We start from the raw sequence: 27,939 nt of genomic DNA, 5'->3' as shown, positions 1-27,939 counted from the left end.
GCTCGATTCTGACAGTTTATAGTGATGTCGGGAATCAAACTCAAAAAAGAATGGTTGAAGGAAAGTGCGCTACCTCTGCACCACTCTGTCGGACCCTTTTTTCCTTCTAATAATTATTAATAATATCTATTATAATAGTCATTTCTTTGAAAATGTTTGAAAAAGGTGATCGACATTTTTCAGCGTGGTTTGGTGATAATAACAAAGTAATGATAATTACCAACACAATTATTCATGGCAATAATGTTCGTACTATAATTTACCGAAGTGGAATATATGTTGCGCAGCTTGTTCTTTGGTCATATTAAGCACATTATAATAATTAGAGTCATGATCTCTGGGAAGGCAATGGCAAACCACCCAGTATAACCCTTGCCAATAAACTGCTTCAGCCGCACCGACGTACTGTAACAGTACGACACATCAGAATCAGGACAGTCATGTGATAGCGGTTGCTTAATTGTCATTTGAGAGAAGAGGGATCTACAAACACCTCTGGTCAATGAATAATTAAATTATGGATTTGTTTTGATTTTATCGAAGCATCTGAATTTATAATGGTGGGTAATGCAAAAGTAGGGATCTTCAAAAGGAGCCAAATGTTAATCATAAAAATGTTTGTGTTCGAAGGCTGCCAAAGTCGAAAGAAAAAAGTCCGCAGGGTGGACAGTCACTGATCTGTTACATGTCTGAGAAAATTTTCCGTGCTGCTCGACCTCAGATTTGGCATGCACTTTCTGAGTACAACGATTCTTCACTTTACGTGTTGAAATATGGACATTCCCATGGAAAGCTCTCAGGAAGAACAAAGAAGGCTGTTGCTGCATTATTCAAGTCGAACCCTCACGTCTCTTTTACGATTCTCATTTTCCTCATCCTCACAACTTCTTCCACCCTCTCTTTTTGCCCTTACAAGTACATTATTTCGAATGCCACAAAGCTTATGTAGATTTATTCTCTCTCGCCATTATCCTCTGTCACTCCTTTATCCAGAGGTGGTTCATACAATTGTTTCTTGGGTGTTATTTCGACCTCGTTAACCGCTCCGTGCGATATGAAAATATGATTTTTGGAACTAACTTTGGTCTGATATTCAGATACTCAGGTTTTGAGAGAATTCTGTTCATCATTTGAAATTTTGCTTTATTTTGGTGTAATATTTAACCTTGTGGTTCAAGTTCAAGTCTCTCTTCAAAGATACAAGGTCTGAGTGTAGGGATACATTGAAACCAAAGCTTTTAATTGTCTTTTTCCTCTACATCCTCGAACTGTGTGATCCAGTTTGTTTTTACTGCATGCTCCACTGTATTCCTTGTTTCTGGGATGGATCTCCAGTAAATGCAGCGACAGCTAAACCTGATCATGGTCTGAGATGTTGAAATGGATGAATATTTTAACACAAAAATATTTAACCCGACTCGTTGGAGGTTGTTGATAACGTATTAATAAACATGATACTATGGTCATTTGAGTTAACCATAATGGGTGGAATCAAAGGAGTGTTGATCGAAGTATCAACATCTGTTGATTCAATCAAGCCATGGGAAGCAGAGAAGTGTATATTTGGGGTGTTAACACCTTGTCGGAATGTCAGCTTTTCTTTGCTTTTCCCATGGTGGTTGGCATAACAATAATAATAATAATTAATATAACAAAAATAATTAATAATCGATATTTATGGAGCAAGTGTATGTATGTATGGATGTATATCCACTCTTCACCCATTGGTTGGATAGCTGACCAAACGTCACCCACAATTGTAACCTGAAACACTTAACCCAAAGTACCCAGAGGACACAAAAGACCCCCCCCACCACCCCCGTGGACCCAAAATATCTAAATGACCCCAAGAACCCAATGGACCCCAACAGACTCACTGGACCCTGAAGACCCCAAATTCCAGGAAGACCCTTCATGATCTCAAAAGAGCCTGAATGAACCCAAACACCAAAAAGACCTGAAAGACCCCAAAAAACCCAAAGATCCAAAATACCCAAAAGACCCCAAAATGCCCCAAATAACCCAAATATCCAAAAGACCCAGAAGACTCAAAAGACCAAAAGACCAAAAAGACTCCAAAGACCCAAAAGATTCCAAGGATTCAAAAACCCAAAGGATTTAAAAGACTCCGAGGACCCAAAGTCCAAACCGGTTCCGGATTTGGAGCGTCGAGAGGTCTCCTTAGGAGCTCTCTGCTGACGTTCTCAAAGTTAAGTTTCCGGTCATTATTTGTCCCGTTTTAACTGTTTAATTTTCTCACCTACGTGTCACTGTGCGTTCCTAGTTCGGTTTTGTTTAAAAAATCGTGCTATTTTGTGAGTTTTTGTCGACTTTCTTACCGGGTGTTTGAGGCGTAGACTTTGGCCTAGGCTTGAGGCCTACCGGTTCCCCTCGGTGTTCGATCGTTTTTTTTTTTCTCTCCCCATTACCTTCAATTTCTATCCTTCCCACTTTTCTAATGTCCCCCATTCTCCCAACTAATCTCTCTATTTCTTATCTTTAAAAAAACAAACAAAAAAAAACAACAACAATACGCCAACCTTCTGATTCTGCTTCTTCTTCTTCCTCTTATTCTTCTTCCTCCTCCTCCTCTTCTTCTTCCTCGATTTTTTTCTACAACACTTCCATGACCTAATCTGTTGAAAACTCTCTCAAACATTAATAATAATAACAAAAACGATCTTATAATGCTTCATCTTCCTCTCTCACACGTGTGGTACTCTTTACTGTTTCATAATGCACTACTCTTCTGCTATTTTAACAGACGACTCTCATTTTGACCTCTCCTTCATTCCTTGCCTAAAAAAATCCAACTGTTACAGCGTTTCTTCTCTCCATTCTCTGAATTCGCCTAAATTGCATCCATCAAGAATTGTGTTAAATCGCATCTCTGACCTAAAACTTTAAAAAAACCCAGTTAGCCATGAATGTTCGCTTTCCATCAACCATTCTTTTTTCCAACTTCAGTGCCAACTCACCCCCCTCACCCCTCACTCTCACTCTCAAAGCAACCATCCCACTCTTCTCCCTCCAAGCCTCCCTCTCACCTCTCTCAAAAATTCCCCCCTCACCTTTCTCCCACCTTTCATCCCCTCACTCTTCCTTCTCAAAGTTGCCCCCCTCTCATCCACTGAGCTGCCTCCTTCCACTGCCCTCTCACCTCCATCTCTTCACTCCTCCTCCTCAAATCCTCAACTGCCTTCTTCCCCCTCTCTTGTCCCCCCTCTCCCGAACACCACAGAGCCTTTTCTCCTGCTCATTCGGCCCCCTCCCCTAGCTATTCTGCAATCCCCCACGCTCTTTCAACAACCCTCTTTACCTCCCCCCCTCGCCCCTTGTCCTACCCTCCCCCTCCCCCCACACCTCCTGCACCCAAAGCCTCCTCCCCACCTCTTCATTAAAAGTGTGGACCTCAAATATCCGGGGCCTTCGCTCAAACCTTTCAGATCTTTCCATACCGGCTGCCACTGACAAATCAGACATAATCTGCCAAACAGAAACTTTCCTCTCCCAAGACATGTCTGACTCCCAAGTATCTCTCCCCAGTTACTCCCTCCTCCGGTATGACAGACCTGAGCCTCATCCTGGTGGAGGTGTTGCTCTCTTCATCAAAGACTCTATTCCTCACTCTCTATGCACTGCTCTCACTGCCCCACACCCCCAGGAATACCTCTGGCTTCGGCTTCCCCTCCACTCCCACCTCATGTTTATATGTGTACTGTACCGTCCACCGAACAGTGATGACTCCATCTACACCTCACTATCCGAAAACATGGACCATCTTCTATCTTCTCGTCCAAACTCTCTCTTCCTCTTATGTGGTGACTTCAATTGTCATCATCGTGGCCCTAAATGGAGTTCTTTCATCCCCTCTTCCTGTCCAGGCTGGAGTTCCTCAAGCTAGTGTTCTGGGCCCTGTTCTTTTTCTGGTTTTGATCAATGATCTCTCCGACTCTCTGGAAAATCCTCTATATTTATTTGCTGATGACTCCACCCTCTGCGTACCATCTGTCATCCATCAGACCGGCAAGCAGCAGCTTCTTCGCTCACTGCAGACCTGGGTAAAATCACAAACTGGTCCAACACGTGGAACATGTCTTTCAATCCAGACAAATCTCACACTCTCACTATGTCTCTTCAAAAGGACCGTTTAGAAAACCCCCCCATCCACTCTCTCAACAATCCTCTGGAAGAAGTCTTTTCTTTCAAGCTTCTGGGTCTCACTATCTGCCATGACCTTTCCTGGGAAAGTCACATTTCCAACCTCGCCTCAAAAGCCAGTCGCCGACTGGGAATCCTGTCGTGCAAAGTCCTTCCTCGGCCCTCTTGAGCTCCTGACCACTTACAAAGCTTTTGTCCATAGCCTGATGGAGTACTGCTCTCCCCTCTGGGCTGGTGCTCCTGCCTCCCACCTTTCTCGGCTTCACGCTGCCGAAACCAGGGCATTTAGGATCATCGGCATCTCCCGCAATGAAGCTGAGTCTTTGGGCCTCTCACTCAATCACCGCAGGTTGGTCGGTGGTCTTTCTGTCTTCTACCGTCTCCTCTCCAGCCTTGCCCCCCCCCCGCTCTCTCTGCGATTTGTCCCCACCACATTTCCACAGGGCGCTCAAGGTCCGCCAACAACCCCCTTCTGGTAAAACTACCAAAATCACGAATCACTGCTCACCTTCACTCTTTCATTCCTCTTTTTCCCCACCTTTGGAATAAACTCCCTCACTCTATTCTTTCCCATTCTTCCCTCCAGGCTTTCAAAACAGCTGTTCACCACCACCTCTTATCATCCCCCATGCAAATCCTCGATCTTTTCTACCCCTGATAATCCACCCAAGCCCACTTCCTTCACTTCCCCTGCTTTCCTTCCTGAAAGTCCCTGTAATGTCCATCTTCTCTTCCCCATGTTCCCCGTCCCATCCCTCTCCCTTCCACAGATCTTCTAATGTGTCTGTTCCCCACTGTTTTGTCCCTCCCACTCCTGCCTCTCTTGTCTCATGCCCCCTTGCTGTGCGTTGTGTGTTAGCTCTCATATGAGCCTCGACCAAGGTATACAAAAAAACAACAACAAAAAAACACCCAAAAGATCCAGAGGACCCAGGGGATCCAAATAACCCGAGGACACAAAAGATCCAAAAGACCCATAATAACGAGAGGATACAAAAGACCCCGAAGACTCAAAAGATCCCAAGGACCTAAAAGACCAAGATTACCCAAAATACATGGAGGAACCAAAGGATGCAATCGGACTATGTGGGGCTCATGGAAATTCTGCACAATGTAAAATGTGGCTTCAGGTCCCTACCCCCCCCTCCTAACTCTGTCCTGTCAGCCTCCCCTACCACCACATCCAAACTCTGTGCTCCCCTTCCCCTTTCTTGAAATCCTCAAATGCCCTCCCAACCCAATGTCCTGAACTCTCCCCACCTTAAATGCCTCAAACCCCTTGATCCCACCTGTCCCCTCTCTGCCCTCCCTCCCCCAAGCAAACTCATCCCTCCCCCTTTCTTCTTTAAGTCTTCAACTGCCCCAAACCCCAAGTACTCAACCGCAATTCAAATTCCCAAGTCCTCAATCCCCCACCCCTCCCCCCTTCCCAACGTCTCAATCTCTCTCTTCCAACTCCATGCACCCTCACCCACAACTTTCTGTCCTCCCTCCCCATTTTTTCCTGTTCTTAACAACATTACACAAACATACACAGGGAACTTTGGTGCATGAGAAGGTCATTTGGCGTATCATGTCTGCGTTATTCCTGTTGCCGTTTGTTAAGAGCAATGTTAAAAGTAAATAAAGATGAAACGTTAAATTCACAATCACTTCCCCCTTTCTCCCCTGATCCTCACCATAATTCACAGACCGGTGTTTGTGTGTTTGTTTGTCACGCTACTACTCCGAGACAGTTGTGGGCAAATTCCATCCAGACTTGAATCAACATGACCCCAACTAATGTAATCAGGGTGTTTTTATCTTTGTCAGTGGTCTTGGGAAGTGGAAGGGGGTGGGGGGGGGAGGGAGGAGACCCTTATTCTCCATGTAAATGTGTCTCGTGTCGCGCCACCTCCAGGTGGGAGAGGGTATTACAAGTCTCTATCATTTCCAGGGCAGTATTCCTGCCCCACGTTTTCCAATGTAGTGAGGTGTTTTGAATTATAAGCAGTAGATATGTTTGTGCTTCATGCACATAACCCTGGTTTTGTTTTTTTGCCTACACAGAGCTGTCAGTTGCCTATACACCGCCCAAATAAAGGTGTGCATCAGAAGAACATGTTGCATGCTTGGAACGAAATCGCCCGTTGGGCGGGTACTCTGCTCATAATAACGATAATAATACAAGTTCCATTATAAGGAAATTCAATGCAGGCCATTAGGCCCATCAAGGCTGTGCAATGGTTGCCAATCAAAAGTCCTTTGTCCGTTCCATTTTTTTTTTTTTTTTAAGCACGAACCAGTAAGAAAGGAAACAGCACATGCCATTTTTAAAGTCTTTGTGATGATTCGGTCAGGGTTCGAACCACATGCCTCCCAGATTCAGAGGAAATGCTCTAACCATTACACCACCGAGTCTGGGTCAAACTTCGATCACACTTACATCAACTACCCATTGATTACAACAACCTGGCTGCCAAGGCAGAACGCCAATATTCTTCACGATTAAGACCAGTTTTTTTATTCTCTTTTAAGTTTATCATACATTTGAGAAAGTTTCTGAATTGCTTTCAAGTTAGTTTCACAGCTTGTTAGGAGATACTATGTTATGGGACAAATGAACTCGATTTAATGTCTCTTTTTGGGGAGGGGGTTATGATGTTTAAACATTGAAATATCTTTCTCGCTCATTAAACACATTAAACAAGATGGTAAATGTTTAAAGCATTTGTACCAAAAAATTTTGAAATTCTCATATCTAACACTCACATGAGAGTTTGTTCATTTTATACATGCAGGACAAAAGCATGATGAGACAATTGTACAAAGGAAGTTGAAGCCCAGCTGGAGGCTTATATTATTTGGCGCCGTCCGTCTGGAGCCTCGACTCCTTGACGATTGGACACATTTATTTCAAATTTTGCACATGTATGCAATATTGTCTGAGCACGAGGCACATCAAATGAATTTGGGATTGTAGCCTCAGTCATGGGTTTCCAAATTTTGGCAATTAAATAATTTTTTGACAGCAGGGAATGGGACGGAATTGAATATGCTTTTGAGAGGCATTAATTATTTATATACACACTATCATCTCCAGGACCAAAACGCAACCATTAAATCATTTATTCAATCATATACACTTCGCAATGTCCACCATCTCCACCACAGACATACCCCATTGACTCAATTATTTATTTATATACATGGTACCATCAACGCTACCAGCATACCACTTTTGATTACTTATTTATATATCTTTTACCATTTCACAACCTATGTACCCCCTTGAATTATATATTTATATACAGTTTATTATCACCGCTGCCTACATTTCACCTTGCATTATTTATTTATACACACTTTAACATCACCGCTACTGACATGCCATCTCAAATTAGTTAGTTATTCAAATATAGTTTACCATTTACAATGACCGGTCTACCCAGAAAGCAGCCTTACAAACCAATTTACGAGTTTGGACAGATTTATGCTATTAAAATAGTAGTTCATGCATTAAAAAGCCGTATGACACAGTTTGATATTCCTACCACAAGCATACCCACTGTGAAGCACCTGTCGGCACTTGGCTCAATATGTTATTTTTTTTTTTTAATGAAATAAAGTTAACACAAGAAGCTGATGCTCTCGGTCCCCCACCTTTTTAGGTGGTATGAAGAATAGATCTGTTTAATATGAAAGCTAAATCTTGAGCGGGTTTTGAAATATCACGTACACAAGGCAAGTCACCGAGATGGTAGCCATGGAAACAGAATTTAGGCAATCACAGCCAAAATCCAATCAGGTTGCGATAATGTCATGAGGAATAGATATTTGCAATAAGAAAGCTAAATGTTCAACAATTTTTGAACTATTGCGTACACAAAAGTACATGGACGACATGATCGATCGGGTCGGACGGAGCTCATTTCAATGTCCCCCGTCCCTGACCTTGTCGGAGTGGCGGGGGACAAAAACAATCAGCCGACAGTGCAAAGCTGACTTTAGTACTTACCCTCAGCAATGAAGAAGAGGCCAGGCAGTTCATGACTCAGGAATCAGAAACGTGGGGCAGGAGAAGTAATGCAAATGACTGGCAGAGAGTATGAATACTGACTAGATATCTGATATGGTGGATAAACTAGGTTAGAAATCTTAACTTGACTGTCACAGAACACTCAACGTTACATTGGTTTCCATTGTCAGAACGCTGCCGATATAATAATGCTATCTTATCTGCTATCAGGTGGACATTAAAGAGTTCATGGTGTCTTTCAACGAGGAGTAGGCGAGTTGTTGGCAGCACACTAAACAAATCACAAAAATCCTTCTCTGAATGCCTAGGGGGCACTGCATCATTGGCGTAGTCCTGCCTCATTAATGATGCAACCATCGGGCTGAATTTGGGATGGAATCCCAGTCCGGTATGCATTCGCTCACAACAACTGGCTGTAAGTGATGCCTTAGTAAGCTAATGCATCATACATTCACATTACACCATGATGTGCAACACCCAGTCTGACTCGCATTGTCATTGCACGACTCAGTTATCGATGCATCGCCGTGATAGATACCGAATGAGCTGGGTTCAGTGATAACCCCTGACCTTTATTGCTCACATTATAACTTCAATTTCCACCAAAAATACATTTTTCTTTTGTGAAAAGCTTTAAAAAAACTGTCGTTTTTCAACTCATTTTCATAATTCTATGTCAGCGACCTTCCTGAGTACAGTAAAAATGTTTGTTCATGCACAGAAAACATCACGCCAGGTCATCATGATGGTGCCACTCCATGTGAGCTGCTTCTTCCTTTGTATGCAATACCTGGCTGGCAGGATTGCCTAGAGATAAGCCGATGTACACTCACCTCTGAGCCGTCCAGCCTCAGTTTGAATCTCGCCCAGCTACAAACTGTCATCCTGGTGTCTCGCAGGCATGGTGATTCATCAATGTGTGTGTCGTCACCAGGATGGACATTAAACTGGGTACCTTGTCTACCAGCATCACTTGTTGGATGTTAAAGATCCCACGGTGTCTTTGGTAAAGAATAGGTGAGCTATTGCCAGTACCATGGCCAAACTCCAATGTCCTGCCCTCACCTACAGAGGGTGTTGTGTCAGCAGCCCAGCTCGGAACCCTCAGCCAATGATGTTACTTACAGCCATGTGTTGCATACGAAAGAAGAAGTATGAATCACGTGGCTGGGGGGGGGGAGGAGGGATGAAGGAGGTGGTGTTGATGATTTGCTGATGGTGCAGCACTCTGTATGATGAAGCATATGAGTGGTGTTGTATGAGTAAATAACATGGAGTGAACAATAAACCAACATGGCACTGAAGAGTTGGCTAATAGAAGCTTCACTTTTTAAAGAATATTTTCAAGTTGGTGTCTGCAAAGGAAGGGTTCAGGTTAAGTGTGAATTTTTTTTTCCTTTTCCTTATTTGTAGATCTCGGTAATCTGTATCACCTATTTTTTCTAACCCTTTACGAGTTTGAGATGTTCAAATAAGCCACGCACTCCCAGAGCCAGGATCTGCTGTTGATCTTAAGATGCGCTACTTGCAGTCACCCCAACGGAAATTGATTGTTCCAAAAAGTACACTACATGGCCAAAAGTATGCGGACACCCCTTCTAATTAGTGCATTCAGCTATTTCAACCACACTCGTTGCTGACATGTGTATAAAATCGAGCACACAGCCATGCAATCTCCATAGACAAACATTAGCAGTAGAATGGGCCGTACTGAAAAGTTCAGTCACTTTCAACATGGCATCGTCATAGGATGCCACCTTTCCAACAAGTCAGTTCATCAAATTTCTGCCCTGGTGGAGCTGCCCCAGTCAACTGCAAATGCTGTTATTGTGAAGTGGAAACGTTTAGGAGCAACAACAGCTCAGCCGCGAAGTGGTAGGTCACACAAGCTCACAGAACGGGACTATCGAGTTCTGAAGCGTGTAGCGTGGAAAAATTCATCTGTCGACAGTTCCAAACTGACTCTGGAAGCAACGTCAACACAAGCACTGTTCGTCGAGAGTTTCATGAAATGGGGTTCCATGGCCGAGCAGCCGCACACAAGCCTAAGATCACCATGCGCAATGCCAAGCGTTGGCTGGAGTGGTGTAAACCTCACTGCCATTGGACTCTGGAGCAGTGGAAACACGTTCGCTGGAGTAATGAATCACGCTTCACCATCTGGCAGTCCAACGGATGAATCTGGGTTTGGCGGATACCAGGAGAATGCTACCTGCCTTCATGCATAGTGCCAACTGAAAAGTTTGGTGGAGGAGGAATAATGGTCTGGGGCTGTTTTTCATGGTTCAGGCTAGGCCCCTTAGTTCCAGTGAAGGGAAATCTTAATGCTACAGCATACAATGACATTGTAGAGGATTCTGTGCTTCCACCTTTGTGGCAACAGTTTGGGGAAAGCCCTTTCCTGTATCAGCATGACAATGCCCCTGTGCACAAAGCGAGGTCCATCGAAAAATGGTTTGTCGAGATCGGTGTGGAAGAACCTGACTGGCCTGCACAGATCCCTGACTTCAACCCCATCAAACACCTTTGCGATGAATTGGAATGCCGACTGTAAGCCAGACCTAATCACCCAACATCAGTGCCAGACCTCACGAATGCTGTTGTGGCTGAATGGAAGCAAATCCCTGCAGCAATGTTCCAACATCTAGTGGAAAGCCTTCCCAGAAGAGTGGAGGCTGTTATAACAGCAAAAAGGGGAGTGGGGTGGGGGGGGACCATGTATAAAAAGGGTTGGAGGGACCAACTCTATATTAATGCCCATGATTTTGGAAGGAGATGTTGGACATGCAGATGTCAACATACTTTTGGCCATGTAGTGTATTTTTGAAATATCGCAATTGGAAATCGCACAAAGGTAAAATGGTTTGGGTAAAGATGATGTTAATTTATTTGGTCTCTTTATTGATATTACGGGGATGGGCTGACGGGATAGCTAATCCCACTCATAACAACACACTGTCCTATATGACCTGTATGTGACCTGACCTGGCAGGCAATGTGGAGTGGATCACTGAGTGTGATGTCTTCTCTGAAAGACTGAATATTTTGTTCTGAAAGGCACATCCACGGGGTTATGTTATCACTCCTGTCGACACAGCAGCCAAATAGACATTGGAATTGGAGTAAAACTGATTCAGAATTGAAGGGATGGGGGGAAGCGGGGTGGGGGGGGGAGGGGGTTCCAGGGGTTTCCACTTAAAAAAAACAAACAAAAAAATTCTCGTTTCTAGATCCGATTCTTTACCAAAGTCAAATCAATTAGCTGTTGTCACACACCCAACCTGCCCACCAAGTTTATCCTTATGTGATATATTTTTGTGGTTTTTACTGTTATTATCCCGCCCCCCGGAGGGAGGGAGCGGGATATTGTAATCGTCCGGTTTGTTTGTCTGTTTGTTTGTCTGTCTGTTAGCAACTTAACAGCAAAACGGCTTTAGCAAACACTATCAAATTTAATCCACAGGTGGGTAATGAACCTTGGACGACCCCATTAACTTTTGGGTTCAATTGGATCAAAGGTCAAGGTCACGAAAAGATCAAAATCGTTTTTCGCTCATAACTTCGTCAAAAATGATCTGATTTACTTCAAATTAAGCTTATAGTGAACCTAATTATATTTGTCACTTATAATCATACCCATTCCTATAGTGAAAAATGCATATTTGTGAAGATCGGTCGGGTCCGAAGTTTTGGGGGTCATGGTCATCAGTCAAAATTACAAATTTTCCATTAAAACTAAAACATGGTTCATGTCAGGTCAGGTTCGATCTGTGACCTGCTACAGGTACCATGTAAACCTGTACTAACCTGTTCCATGGTCGGGTTGTCGGCGACTAAACCGTCTCCCCCACCAGGTTTTCTGGTGAGGGGGGTGTTTGGATATGGACACCCAGCAGGATTAAAAACAAAACCTGTCAAAGGGTGGAGGAGCTCCTTGTGAGCCAACGGCCATCCATATCTAGTGGCCAACTGTGTCTGCGGACGTCCTCCAGTTGGGTTACTTCTTATTAGGAGGTTGGTGGTAGGATTTGCACTCCGGCCACCGAAAAACCCTTCATTCCGCAAAACGCAAAAACGCAAAAAAATCTGAAAACCCACTCCGTGGGAGTACCTCCTGCTCAGCTTCCCTTCGCAGGGCAGCTCACCGGATGACGGGATTGGGGCAAAGCCTTCGGGACCCCCAATCTTTGATGATAGGAGGGAAACCACGGGGTAACATCCCTGGGTCAGATTGCGGGAGAGTGTGTCGGAGTCATGCTGAGGTGTCGTCCACCAGACGACATGATCTCCTTGGGTTAACCTGAGGCGGTCCCTTCGGGTGGGTGCCTGGAATGTCCTATCCCTAAGAGAGGATGATCACCTGTCTCTGTTATCATCTGAGCTCAAGCGTTTGGACATCGGGATTGCAGCTCTCTCTGAGGTTCGGAGACCGGATTGCGGCGAGATAATGGTGGGTGGTTACACCTACTATTGGTCTGGTCGCTCTGATGGTTACCATACCCAAGGAGTTGCTGTAGCTGTGTCCAATAAGCTGACCCCAATGATAATTAAGGTAACACCGGTCAACAAGCATATTATGAGATTAAGGATTCGTCACTCCTTAGGTGTCATTTCCCTGGTCTCTGTTTATGCTCCGACTGAGGCGAGTGATCTCACCGTGAAGGATGCATTCTACGCCACACTCGAGTCTGTGGTTGATCAGTGCCCCAGATGAGATACACTTCTAGTCTTGGGGGATTTCAATGCATCGACTGGAACTGATAGGGATGGTTATGAGGTGTGTGTTGGTCCCCATGAGTCAGGAACTATGAACCAGAATAGCACTAAGTTCCTTGACTTTGCAAGAAGTCATGGACTTAGGGTGGCTAGTTCATGGTTTCAGCACCCACAAGCTCATCGCTGGACTTGGTATTCCAACGCTGGCGGTGTGGCAAAGGAGATTGACCATGTCCTCATTGACGGTCATTGGAGGATGATCCAGAACTGCAGGGTCTACCGGAGTGCTCAGTTCCTCAATACTGACCACAGGCTTGTTGTAGCAACTCTAAAGCTGCACCTTAAATCCTGGAGAATGGTAGAATCCCAGCCTAGGCTGGATATTGCCAAGCTCAGGGATGAGAGAGTAGCTGAGGAGTTTGCGAACAGGCTGAGTGGACACTTGGGGGGGTCTGGGTGCCTTGGGGGGTCCTGAAGAGTTGTGGAGCGCCTTCAAGACCACCGTCCTTGATGTTGCTGGTGGATGCCTTGGAGCTCACCGCAGGGCAAAGAAGAATTTTGTCTCTCAAGGGACACTGGATACCATTGACCAGAGTCGCAGGGCCAGGCTGAATGGCAGAGCTGAGCTGTTCAGGGAGCTGAGACGTAAAACTGTACGTGCACTGAGGGTGGACAAGGAGGCCTATGTGCGAGGAATCTGTGAGGGGGTAGAGCATCACCTGTGGACAGGTGATTCTCGTCCCGCTTACAGGGGAATTCGCGCATTACGTTCATCCAAGCCCATCCCTCGGAGCACTGCAGTTTGAGCAGAGAGTGGTAGGCTCTTGACAGAGGAGTCTGAAGTGAAGGCCCGCTGGGCCGGTTACTTTGAGCGGTTGTACCAGGCTGTTCCCCCAGCTGTCGAATTGGACGTCAAGGGTGTTACAATCCCTGTTGCTGACCCTCGAATCAACTGTGGTCCACCTTCGCTTGTGGAAACACGGGCTGCGGTGAACCGGTTGAAACGGGGCAAAGCTCCAGGGATCTGTGGCATCCATGCCGAACTTCTCAAGGCTGGTGGAAATGCTGCACTCGTGTCGTTGCATGCAGTTTTGTGCTCTGCCTGGAACACAGGCATCATCCCAACTGACTGGAAGAGGGGCCTTGTTGTCCCTCTCTGGAAAGGGAAGGGTGATCGCCAAGACTTCAACAACTACCGAGGGGTGACGCTGCTCTCAGTGCCGGGCAAGGTCTTTGCTCGGATAATTCTCGATAGGGTTCACCACCATCTGCTTGAGCACCAGCGTCCAGAGCAGTCAGGCTTTACACCAAAGAGGTCAACGATTGACCGTATCCTTGCCCTTCGTGTCCTCACTGAACGCAGACGAGAGTTTCGGCAGGGGCTGCTTGCAGCCTATGTTGATCTCTGTAAAGCGTTCGATTCAGTGAATCGGGATGTCCTCTGGAGGATTCTTGGTCTTCGTGGGATGCCACCAAAACTGATTGATCTGATGTCTGAACTCTACTCTGGTACTGAGAGTGCTGTGAAGTGTGGTGGTACCATCTCTGACTTATTTCCAGTTGTTACTGGAGTTCGTCAGGGATGTGTACTTGCCCCCACACTTTTCAGCACTTGTATGGACTGGATTTTAGGGAGGATGTCGGAGAGATCAAGTTGCGGTGCATCGTTTGGGGCTTGGGGGCCCTCGAGGTGCTGAATGAGGAGTCGGAGCCGTTGGGATTACGGGTTTCTTGGGTCAAAACTAAGATCCAGGCTTTCGGTGACATCTTGGATGCTGCTGTCCTGTCTGTGTCTGTTTGTGGTGAGGATGTTGAGGTCGTGGAGAGATTCACTTACCTTGGCAGTGATATTCATGTCTCTGCTGGCTGCGAGTCAGAGGTCAATAGACGTCTGGGTCGGGCCTGGGGAGTCATGGATTCACTGGATCATGGGGTGTGGCGCTGCCGGTACCTGTGCGGGAGGACGAAAGTCCGAGTCTTCAGGTCCTTGGTACTTCCAGTCTTGCTCTATGGGTGTGAGACTTGGACTCTGACCAAGGATCTGAGACGGAGACTTAATTCCTTTGGTACCAGGTCTCTTCGGAGAATCCTTGGCTATCGCTGGTCGGATTTTGTGTCCAATGAGCGGTTGCTGAGAGAGACTCGGATGAGATTTGTTACCTGCATAGTCCGTGAGCGTCAGTTGCAGCTGTATGGACATGTTGCTCGTTTTCCTGACGCTGATCCTGCTCACCAGATTATCTCAGCGAGGGAGTCTCATGAGTGGAGGAGGCCAGTGTGCCGACCACGTGCCTCATGGTTGCAGCAGGTTGACCATCATCTCAAGGAGATGGGGATGGGCCTCGCATCTGCCTGGGGGATGGCCAGACGGAGGCCCCTGGAGTACCGGTGGAAAGTGGACGCAGCGACGCGCTGTTCTGGCACATGCTCCCATACCTGACCTGATGGTTACGAAAATACAACTTTACGGGAAAACGGCAGGCTCAAACACTGACAAATTGTATCCACAGGTGGGTAATGAACCTCGGACGACCCCATTAACTTTTGGGTCCAATTGGGTCATAGATCAAGGTCAGGTCACGAAAAGGTCAAAAATAGTTTTTCGCTCATAACTTCGTCAAAAATGATCCGATTTACTTCAAACTAAGCTTATCGTGAACCTTATTCTAGACCAGCTCTTGACTCACATAATTTACAAGTTTCAAGTACCCATGATTTAAACAACTGTTATCACATTCAAGCATTATTATGTCATTTGTCAAAATTACATATTTTCCATTATAAATCAAAAAAGGTTTGGAATGTGCATGTTTACTATGGAAGACATATATCAAGTCCTTTTTGGCTTTCATTTGACACCATTACCTTTGAACTTACGTGGCCTTAAAAGGTCAAAATCATTTTACAGTCATAACTTCGTCAAAAATGATTTAATTGACTTCAAACTAAGACTAAAATATTCCTTATTCTATTCCTTATAATCAACATTCAGGTTAAGGATGTATCAAATTTAAATTTGATCCCCAAAATAACTTTATGCCTTAAATGGGTGGGATTTGTTATGCCTGGCACCACTTGTTTGTATATGTAATAGTCTCTTTGTGTATGGATTTTACTTTAATTTACATGTATTTCATCTGGATACCTGCACTGTTTTTCATACCTGCGAAATTAATAAATGAAAATTAAAGTTTTGTCCTATAAGTCAATGGTGAAGAATCACTTAAAAAGTTGTCGAATCCGAATCTTCACCAAAATCAAATCAATTCGTTTTTGTAATACATCCAACTTGTCCACCAAGTTTCATCCAAATCTGTCCATAAATTGTTGAGATACCCTTCTCACAGACAGACAGCCAAACAGACAGAGAAACAGCGGTGAAAACGTAACCTCGGTCCACATTTTGGTGGCAGAGGTAACTACTATAAGAGAGATGTGTATGCGTGTGTCGCCATTTTTCTCAGAGATGGCCAAACAGATCTTCAGCAAACTTTTAGAGGTTCATTAGTGAGTGTCGGGAGTGTTTTTGGCACACGTTTAAAATATTTTTAATTTTTTTTAAGTTGGATTTTTTTTGTTATCCCAAACCCCATTCCTTAGTGGGTGGAGGGAAATATTTTAGGCCCTGACAAAAAAAATAAATTTTGATTTCTTCAAAATGCCAACAGGATTAGAACAGGAACATGCGACACCAGGTACTCCAGCCAGTTGATTTATATAAGCAAGGTGCATTCATTAAATTTCCTGCATACTGCTGGCCTGCAAAATAATTTCCTTGTGAATGCCTCAAATACACTGATGGCTGCATTACTCTGGCTTGTCATGAGAGGTCATGAGCATCGAACGCAGGGGGCCCTCATCACTGATCAACCCTCAATGCACACTTGTGTGTTGCTAATGGTCTGTCTGCCTCCAGCCCAAAACAGACCGCACTTTCCAGACAGCTGTCAGTCACTTTGACTCCAAGTATGTCACAGCTTCAGGGCAAACCACTAGACCCCCTTAGTAATATGTGCGCGCGACCATGGCGGCGCTCTCAGGCAGAGCATGTGATTTGCGAAGACAAATGGAGAATGGTAGACGTCAAAGAATATCAAAGAGAGGAATGCTTTACGCTTATCAGCGGGTGACCAACTTTCTTTCCATCGCAAAACGCCCAAGGAGAAAGACTTTTTCATGAGATGTTCAGTTCACGCATCGGCTGCAGTTTGTGCCAACACCAGCCAATGGGTGAATTGCTCTTATTACAGTAGAGTGCAGGACTCTGAACTTTATGGTTCATGCTTTCAGTGCTGACCAGCGTCGCTTCAATCTCTCCACGACCATAAAACGTGTGAAGAACAATTTGTTCAATAACCATTCCCTCTAACTCTTGTGGTCACACAAATGTGGAACAATGTGCCGGTTATGATGGACTGCCCTCCATACTACTCGTATGTAAGTTACTTTCTGTTTTGTCATAACGTTTCTCTCAAGGTTGGAATGCCGTCATCTGTATTGTTATTTGTTCATTTAATTTTATTATTTTATTTTTACTCAGTTTTATTAAGGTAACTGATTAGCCTGGTGTTGGAAATGAATTGACAACAAATTTACTTTTTATTATTTACTTTGCACTTGCTCAGCTTCTAAGTCAGAACATCTCATGTCCTCTTCCCCAGAATTATCAGTCATCAATTATATTATGACATTACTATTACAATAATACAGAGTAATCACTTCCAGCGAATGTGTAAAACACAAGCACATTCTGAGTTAATATACACTCGGCTTCCTCGATACAAGTTGTATTTGAATGACATGACGATCGTGATGATGTTGTTGACAATGATGATGATGGTGAAGAGCACTGTAACTACACGCTCGTGCAGTTGTGACGTATTATCCAAATATTTATGAGTCAAACAAATGCTGATTGTAATTTAACTTTCATTCGTGTTTCCAACTTGCTGGATCTATTTACTTTAACTGATTAAAAAAAATACACGCTTCCTTGATGAGGACATTTTTATTGCTATACATGGTCGAACATTTAATCCATTGAAATTATATTGCCAAATCTTTACTTTCCTAATGCCCTCAATAGATTCCATCCCACCTGGACAACCAAACCAAGTTCTCGCTCTCACCGGTGCCACTGCAGCAGGTGAAACCGTACCTCTCAGCTTCCCTCATACCGCACAAATTGCCAGGTGTCCATCCCATCCAGGGAACTCCACCACTCCATCCAGATGATGCTTATGTGCAAGCTGGAGGATGTTCAGCTTCCGGTCACATGACCATGCTTAACCTATGTGTGAACAGTGAGCACGAGGTAAGACAGCTAAGTTTGGGGAGTAACTGCTGAAATCTATCTGTCCGGGTTCTTCCCGACATCTTTGTTTTTTGTTCCTTTCACATTTCTTTCTAAAAAAATTTTCACAATTCTCTTCATTCTAATTCTTGCTTTTACTTCTTCATCTCTTTTCCTCGCTATTTCTCTCTTTCATTTACTATCTCTCCAAGGAGAAGTGAATTATTGCAGAATTTTTTCTGCGAGGCTCACTTGGCTGTGCCTGGATGGGTTTCAGGGTTGTGGAGTAGCGGCTGAAACCCGAATCCTATCCAGGTTCCTCCTGATGACTCAATCTTTGCTTTTTACTTCTTTGGGTTCTTTCTTGGTCTTTGGTCTTTTCTGTTCGATTTGCCTGCGTTTACACTGGACAGCATTTTCATCCTTAACTAGTTAACCAGCTATCCAAATGTTTCGGTATTGCAACCTGAGTCACTGACCCATTGAGAATATAATCAAACCGAGTGCTCTTGACTGCCAAATCAGATTTGTGCGACAAACGAAAAGCAGCCAACTCTTATTCTGAAAAATGAAATCACAGATGCCTAAAGGGAAGTTTTCATCAACAGTATCATTTATTTCAGCTCAAACGTTTTTCATTTTCTGTGGACTAGTTGGCTCTTGTAAAATACAAGGAACTTGGACACAAGGGGAGTCAATTTGGCCCACCAAACCTGTGCTTTACCATTAATGTAAAGTATCAGCTTATTTATTTAATTTGACTGAAGGGGAGGGGAGGGGGAGAGGAGTGGGGTGGACATGAGTGGGGTAGACAGAGGTGCCTCACGAAGGTGTTTTTGTTTTTTTATATTTGGGAATAGAGAGGGTAGTAGGGGAAGGAACTCACCTTTCATGAGACTCTCTCATAGACATCATACTCTACACATGTATACAATCATGTATCCACACCTGAGCTTCCTACCGGTTCTGTCAATGTCCATGCATGTTCTCCTGAAGGCTTTTGTTGCTTCACTTCCTGTGATGGTATATACAAATGCTGGACACATATGCATGCTGCTGTGTCCCTTTCCTCTTCAGCATCTAGTTTATGTAGTATCGAGTTGATCTGTATATATTGCACTTTTATTCCGATGTTGAACTTTCTCATGACACATAACATTTAGACCTGTATTGTGTGTGTGTGTGTGTGTGTGTGTGTGTGTGTGTGTGTGTGTGTGTGTGTGTGTGTGTGTGTGTGTGTGTATTTTCACAACTCTATTGAGCTCTCGGGAGTGGAGCTGCATTTACATACAACAGGTTACTACATGAGGAATCACAGGACCCGGTTAACTTGGTCCCACATCATTATGAGGTTTACAAATGGATTTTTAAAAATCATGACCAATATAATCACCGTTCAAAATATTACAGGTTCCAAAATTACAGAACTATTAGGCAAGCGTCGTTATATATCGGGGGATAGGAAGAACAAGCAACGGAAGCAACAGAAAGTTGATCGATGTTTGCACCCACCATGTAAAGGAAGGAGAAGATGATGTTTTGGCCATTAACCACCTGGTGAAGGGCTAATGTCTGAAATGTCAGCTACTCCTTACTTAGGATGGTGGTTTGGATGCTCTGATCACTGTTCCATTGATTTCATGAAATTACAAGTTTCCAAAAGCAGGTGAATGAGTATAACAGGAACATTTCAATATGAAATTAAAGCCTTCACACATTATGGTGACAAACGGCAAGTTCATCAATAAATCGTGTAACGCAATGTTCACTTTGACATACAATAACAATTTTTGTTAACATAAGCTTTTTATGGTTTAGAACTTACTTGGCATGACCACCTCATTATTGTGCTGCCTTACACTTACACTTCGTCTTCAGGTTATTTCCAAAACAACCATTTAATAACTTTTGTTTGCTCTTTTGTTGCTGCCTCGTGAGAGTGTGAATATTGAACAGATGATTTATCATGAGGTTGACATTCATATTACGTGCTGTAGATTTTTGTTCAGCAGAGGTATCCTCCACACACACGAAGCAAAAAGCGAGGTTAAGCAATTGATTCACTTTCTCTGTCTGTCTGTCTGTTTGTCCTATCCACAAAACGTCAGTTTATGATCGAGGAACAATTTGATTTCATTTGAATGTTATATTTTGAACACGAATCGGAACATGAATCGGAAAATGAATCTGTCGTTCAGAAGTATTTTGGCTTAGAATTTGTTCCGATCACACATGCGCGCAGAGGAGTGAGATAATTATTTTATTCTGACTGACAGTCAAACAGAATAGAAAATTATTTTAAGCAGAAAACTTACTGTTTTTAAGGACATCATCAAGGACACAAGTAACAGGCATGTAGAACTAATGTAACGTATTAAATAAGGTGGTGTAAAAGACGTCGCATCAACAACAGTGCACTCCAGATTTTTTTTTCCGACAACCTTGAAAATCTATATTTTATTTCAATGTAATAATATAGTTCAACACTGCAGAACACAAATCACCTTTTTGGCACTTTCAAAAACCTTTCGTTTAGCAGTATTTGGACAAAATATTTTGGCATTTTATATCATTTTGACCAATCAAATTTGCTGCTTGCAGACCCCTACCCATGTCCTTTTTTTTCAAGACTGTGTGGGATAAGGTGTTCTATAAACTCTCTAGTCAGTTATTGTAGTTACTTCTGCCACTGAAGGTGGATGAAGGTTATGTTTTCACCCTTGTCTGTTTGGCACTTGTGAAAATCGAAGATTTTTCAAGTATATTGGTTGTCTATTTTGTTATTCTGTCTGTCTGTCTGTCTGTCTGTCTGTCTGTCTGTCTGTCTGTTTATTGCCTACAAGGTCACAATTTTAAACTGATCTTCCCAAAACTTCACCACATGGTAGAGTTTGTCATAAGGAAGAAACCTATTGTTTTTGAGGTCAAAAGGTCAACATTGGCCAAAGGTCAACAACTGTGGTGATATTTCTAAAATCCGAAATTTGAAGAGGATTTATGTATCAGGCCACTGAATTGAACTGCCAATTATTTTTGAGGTCAAATTTGTTTTTTGGATTTTGCAAGTTTCATGCTCTGCACGACATCATTTTCTTGTTTGTTTATCTGGTTTTTTTAAAATCTTTATCGCTTACAGGTCACAATTTTAAACTGATTTTCATAAAACTTCACCACGTGCTAGAGTTTGTCATAAGCAAGAAGCCTATTGTTTTGAGGTCAAAAATCCAAAGCTCAACGAATTTGTAAAATTTCTAAAGTCCTCAATTTTCATCCAATTGACTAGAAATTTGAACATCGATTTTCATATCAGCTTAATTAATTCAACCACCAATTATTTTTGAGGTCAACATTGGCCAAAAGGTCAACATAGGCCAAAGGCAAACAACTTCAGTAAGATTTCTAAAATCCTCAATTGTCATCTGCTTGACTTGAAATTTGAAGTGGTTTTACATTTCAGTTCACTGAATTCAACCACCAATTATTTTTGAGGTCAACATCGACCAACATAGGCCGTATTTCTGAAATTGTCAATTTTCATCCGATTGACTTGAAATTTGAAGAGGATTTATATTTCATCCCACCTGGACAACTTAGAGCACAGTCACTGAATTCAATTCATCACTGGTCACTGAATTCAACCACCAATTATTTTTGAGGTCAAATTTGTTTTTTGGATTTCGCAAGAATCATGCGATGTATGACATCTTTCTTGTTTGTTTGTTTGTGAACAAAATATTTCCAAAAGTTGTGGATAGATTCGGACGAAACTTGGTGGGCCATTCGGGTATGCACAATGAAAAATTGTTTCAACTTTGGTGAAGATCCGAATCCAGATCCGGATCGGAGAATTTTTTTAAAGTGATTCTTCACCATTGAGTGACAGGGCTTAAATGATAACTAGCATGATATTTGAAAAAGTTATGGACAGATTTGGACGAAACTTGGTGGGTGAGTTGGTTAGGTGACAAGAACAAGCCAATTCAATTTTAGTTCAGGTCCAAATCCAGATCCAGCCTTGCAGTGGGATACGAAACATAAATTAATCAGCCTGGTGGAGGTATGCTCTCTACTGAGTGCCCTTCTAGTTTACAAGAGTATAGGTAAAGGTGTATTGGAGCTGTACTTTTATTCCTACAGGGAGGGGAGGCATGTCTGTTTTTCCTGTTTCTTTTTACTCTCTTTCTTTCCTCACAATTACAATTGCATGCCATTCCTTAATTTCTGAGCCAATTGTTCTTCAAATTTGGCATGGATATATCTTGTTCCAATACAAGCAGACAATTTTCGCATGAAGGTACCATGGTCCAATATACTCAGACCCCAATTTTGGCACGGAGGTACTTTTGTTCAATTCACCCAGACCCAATATTTGGGATGGAGGTACATTGGCTCCATTCCCCCAGATCACAAATTTGGCAAGGAAGGGCCTTGCTCGAGCTGTCAAGCACATCCAACTCCCCTTGACATGATGCCTTTCCATTCCCTTATATTTGAGTCAATGACTTGATGGAGTTGTGATTTGGCACAGAAATGGATTCAAACAACTTCTATATACGAGAAAACATTTCAGATTAGAGCCTTTTTCAGGATTATACAAGTATCAGAGTTCAAAATTGGTCACAAAATTAAAGTTTCTGGCCTGCAAAGCATTTGTTTCAACCAATCCAGTCAACACATCACACAAACAATATCTTTCCATGGTCCCATTCAGACAAAAGCAGGTAGATATTGACGCCCTCTTTTCAATTAATTTGGCCATTAAATTACTGATTCTGGTCTGCCAAGTCTATATATTTAAACTGATTAAGACAAGCACTATGAGGAACCCAAGTTGTTCGTAAAGGTTTGTGTCGATCTGCATCAGTGGACAAGTAGAACTAGTCCCTGTATATACAGTAGCGACAACTTGCAATTAGAAGCCATTTTCTTTCCATCGAGCGCGGCATAGCGAACCTGTGTCCACTGTGTGTTAACCATAAGGTGTAGGTTTTCAAATCAAGTTGTCTTTCTCTGCACCCAAAAGGGAGATTACATTATGTTATGATTATTTTTCATTCTTCAATGTGTCAGAACAGGTATACAATGAGACAGGATTGATTTAACCTTAAAACATATTGCAGAAACCATGGTGAAATGAAGTGTAATGTGTGAGTAAAGATTTACACTGATGAGTGTCTACTTCGAGGTATACATCATGAGTGAGTAAAAGAAACACACAGGTAGTGACTGAATGGAGAAATTTGAAAGAAGTGAATGACCAAAATGGAGGAACATCATTCATGTCAGATGCATACACCATCAAGAAAGCAGAGAATTCGAAAAGATAACAATTGTGAATGACAAAAATAGAAAGACCTTGAGAACATTGATTGACTGCTTGAAGGTAGGTCTTTGGCTGCTTGGTAAAGGTGTTACTAGATGGTTTGCCATTGTCTTCCCAACAATTAATCAGGGCAGGAATTTGTAATTTGTTCAGGATGTTGTTGATAGCTCGCCAATTCTTGGTGAAGGACACCACCGGATCTTTAACATCCACCAACAAATGATAGCAGATGGGACAACTGGCTTTCCATTCATCCGAGGGATGGCACACACACTGATGAAACGCCCTGCCTGTAAAGCACTGGCATGACAGTATGTCTATCTATCCTTGCCTAGTGCAATGCGACATGCACAGCGGTGCGTTTGTTACGCCCAGTGTGTATATGATTAGCACTGTGGCTCTTGCATGTTATCAAACTTTTTCTGAATCCAAGATGATGATGAGATGATTTTTGTTGGTTCATTATTCTGTTACTACAACATAATCTATGTCCACAAAATAAATTTAGAGGTAGGGAGAGAAAAGGAAAAGGAAATGAAGATGGGCAGATACATGTAATAAGTAGATCAAAAGGTGAAGAGATAAAAGTCAAAAGTGATGGAAATATAGAAAGAAAAGAAAAAACAAGCTACCAATATGTTCCACTTTGATGCAACCCCCCTTTGAATGGACACCTGACCCTGACCCATGACGTTTATTATTATTCAATTTAATTCAGAATGGAATTAAAATAAATTCAATCAAATCAAATGGAAGACCAAATACTGTAGGTATGGTACAGTCCTGCATTGGAGTCATCAGAAGAGACCCGAACAAGCAAAAGCAAAGATGAAGTCATCAGGAGGAACTTGGATAGGATTCGGATTTCAGCTGCTACTCCTCCACTCATCCAAGTGAGCCTCAAATTCATCCTCATCCAAGCACAGATCAGGATATGAGAATTTAAATCACAGCCAAGTGAGCCTCAAACTCATCCAAGCACAGCTAAGTGAGCCTTATTCAAAAAAAAATTAAAAATCAAAATAACCCAGATCAAAAAATCAAATAATTCTGACTGCTAGTTAATGCATCCATTCAGGTTGAAATTTAAAACATATTTCCCATCACTACTCGATCATAATTGTGAAGTTTCACTTCAATCGATGAAGTGGTTCAACAGAAAGAATTTTTTGAAAATTTTTGTTCAATCAGATATTGCTGCCAGACCATGTGATCTATCAATTATTTGTGAACACCCTGATATCCCCCAAGGTGTGGGGAACACGTGTGTGAAGTTTCCCTTTAATATGTACAGCTGTTCTGGAGAAAAAGATTGTTAAATGTTTTAGGGTAAATCCAATATGGCTGCCAAACCATGTAACCTATGACATCAGAGGTGTGAACGTTTTGTTCCACATGGATGGACGGTCATATGTGTAAAGTTTCGCCTAAATCTGTTTAGCCACTTCAGAGAAGAAGATTTTTGGAGTTTTTTTTTTTTAACAACATGGCTGTCGAAATACGTACGTGACCGATGACGTCATAATTTTTTTTTTCTGTGGACCATTTTATCCCTTGATGACCCTCAAATTTTTTTAACTGATCAGATGTGGCGTTCTATAAATGTAATTGTGACGTCATAATGAAGGCACCTATGATGTCATAAAAATCACTTATTCCCCATGAGGAGGACTTGCTATGTACCAAGTTTCAATCTTTTCCTTTTTTGCGGTTTCAGAGATACAGAGGTCCAAAGTTTTTTTTTTCCGTTTTTCCAATATAGCTGCCACACCACGTAACCTTTGACGTCATAATTATGACTGAAACATTTTACATGAGTAGTCTCACCTGCAGAGAAAATTTCACCTTAATCCAACAAGCGGTTGTGGAGAAAAACACGAAAGTTCAGTGCAGACGAACAAACAAACAAACAACCAAACGGACCCAAATGCAATACCCTTTAATTTGGTGAGGTTAACCAGAACAGAACTTGGTACAGCACATACCTCTGCCAGGCTGAACAATTTACAAATTGTATACCACTGATGAGCTGGATCTTGTTCCAGACCTGAACCAATATCTCATCAGCTTATTCTTGGTACCTACGCAATTTATCCACCTAGTTTTGTCATAACTCGTCCACGACCTTTTGATATTTAATTAAATACTGTATATATATCGTTTGTGGCCCTATATCTCTCAACGATGAAGAATCACTCAAAAAAAATTCTCGTATTCTGATTTGGATTCGGATCTTCACTAAAATCTAGTCATTTCGGCCTTATCACACACCCAACCTCTCCATCAAACCCTTCCACAACTTTTTGAGATATCGTGTCCACAGACAGACAGACAGACAGACAGACAGACATACACGGGTGAAAACAAAACCTCCGTCCACCTTTGGTGGCGGAGGTAATTACCAACCCTCTTAATTTGTTTGTCCCTGCAAGTATGAGAGTATAAAACAAGCATGATGGGTCAAACGGACTTTTTGTGTTTCCTTGCAATTCCTTCTTTAAAATTTAATTGGAAGAAAACATTGTTTCATGAAAGTGGTCACAAATCTATCTTTCATTTGGCTGTTCCCCCGATCAGTGTGTGTGCTGTGTTATGTAAATTGATGTCATTAAGATATTGATAGAAAAAATAAAATAATCACTTAAATACTGAGACCTAAACGATGCTATATGCACCACGATCTGTTGATAACATTCACCCAGCAAAGCCTGACATGTTCTCGATCAAGTATCACCCACCGAAACCTTCTGATCAGATGGAGGAACCAAAACTTTGGATTGAAAGTGAATACGTGTTGAACAAAGTTCATTGCTATACAACCATGCCTGAAGTCCCATGACTTTGGTCCAATCTGGTGAACAGCAGACTCAGAGTCTTTATTTAGTGTGGAAGGTTTAGTCTTGTCAGTCGACCTTCCAACCTCTGTCGTTTAGCTCTTGCATGAGCCTCGGCAATTTGCATGAACCTTCACAAGAATTACAATGACATGAGGAGATGATGCACAAATCCACAATGTGTATGAGACTCGAATCGAGCTAAGTGCTCTGATGGGCAATGCCGAAACGACCAAACTTTATCAATAAATCAAAAATGTAATTGCAATGCTGATTTAGCTATTACACCGAATATTCTTTGCTATTTTTAAAATGAACTTTGATTGTGTGTACATAGTACAACAACTTTACTCCCACTGTTGAATGAAGAGACACATAACGCCACAGAATGGCTATTAAAGCCGATAAATAAGTTCCATTTTGTGCCCTTTGTTGTCATGTGAGAGGAATATGAATGCTGGGTATGTCAGCACGCAGCAAGATGTTACAGATGACACTGGGCCACTTGTGATGACAATAATGTCATGTGAAGACTTCAGCTCCTCCTCAACATAGAATTGTTTTTTTCTGTCAATCCCTTTCTCCATATTTTCTTTCTCGCACTTCAACTCCAATCTTACTATATTATATATGACAATTCTCTGTATGTATGTGTGCGCAGTACGTGTGTATGTATTTACATCTGAAAATCATTGACAAAAACAGGGCTGGCCTGATCTCCACCAAATTTTGCATACGTGTTGGTATGGTTACCCAGGGTAACTGCCTGGTTACCCTGGTTTAACCCCCTGCCTTTTGCGAGGGGAGCGGGTGGGGGAGGGAAGGAGCGACTTGACAATTCTTCCTTCCGGAGCGGGTATTTCTAGTACTGTAGCAGAAAAAGATGTTTTATTTGACAAACTCGAGCAATTACAAAGACATGGATTAGGTGGTCTCTCTGTCTTCTCTTGCCTCCTTTTTTGTATGCAAAGTCAAAGTTCGTGGAATAACTGGAGGTCTTGCAGAGTTTAATGTCTTCCTTTCTGGTCTTGCACGCTCTGCTCTTTCTGTGCTTTGTACCCCACCCCTTAGGTTTCTGGAGGGCACACATGGTCCACCAGCAACCACCTTCTGGTGAAACTCCTAAATTCCAGAATCACTGCTCACCTCCACTCTTTCATTCCTCTTTTTTCCCCCACCTGTGGAACCAACTTCCACATTTTTTTCAATCTTATTATTTCCTCCAAGGCTTCTTCAAGATGGTTGTTCACCACCATCTCAGATCATCCCCCATCCAAAACCATGATCTTGTCTACCCCTGTTAACCCACCCCAAGCATACCTCTTTCCAAATTTCCAGTTTTTGCTTCCTGAGAGTTTTCCTGGGCAGGAATTTCTAATTTGGTCAGGGTGCCAGCGATAGCTTGCTGATTCTTTCTGAAAGACACTGTGGGGTCTTTAACGTTCACCAACTAATACCGGCAGATGGAATGCCTGTTTAACGTCTATCCGAATGACTGCACACACATTGATGAATCACTCTGCCTGTGAAACACTAGGAGGACAGTTTATAGCTGGACTGAGATTCAAACCCAGGCTAGTCAGCTTCTTCGTGT

General features: G+C 42.7%; 1 protein-coding gene across 1 annotated transcript in view; it reads left to right on the top strand.

Moving 5' to 3' along the window:
• LOC147014439 (transcription factor EC-like) overlaps positions 1-27,939 on the top strand; it is a 160,184-nt gene that overhangs the window by 43,757 nt on the left and 88,488 nt on the right. Inside the window, 1 exon segment of the mRNA XM_085852386.1 lies at positions 17,982-18,209. Within this exon segment, the coding sequence (XP_085708512.1) occupies positions 17,982-18,209 (228 nt within the window).

This window comes from Eptatretus burgeri, chromosome 13, assembly GCF_056783735.1.
Source record: "Eptatretus burgeri isolate ZD-2024b chromosome 13, Ebu_testis_v1, whole genome shotgun sequence".
In the NCBI taxonomy this organism is placed as follows: Eukaryota; Metazoa; Chordata; class Myxini; order Myxiniformes; family Myxinidae; genus Eptatretus; species Eptatretus burgeri.
Note: the sequence above shows the minus strand (reverse complement) of the source record. Positions and strands in the feature narration are given on the sequence as shown.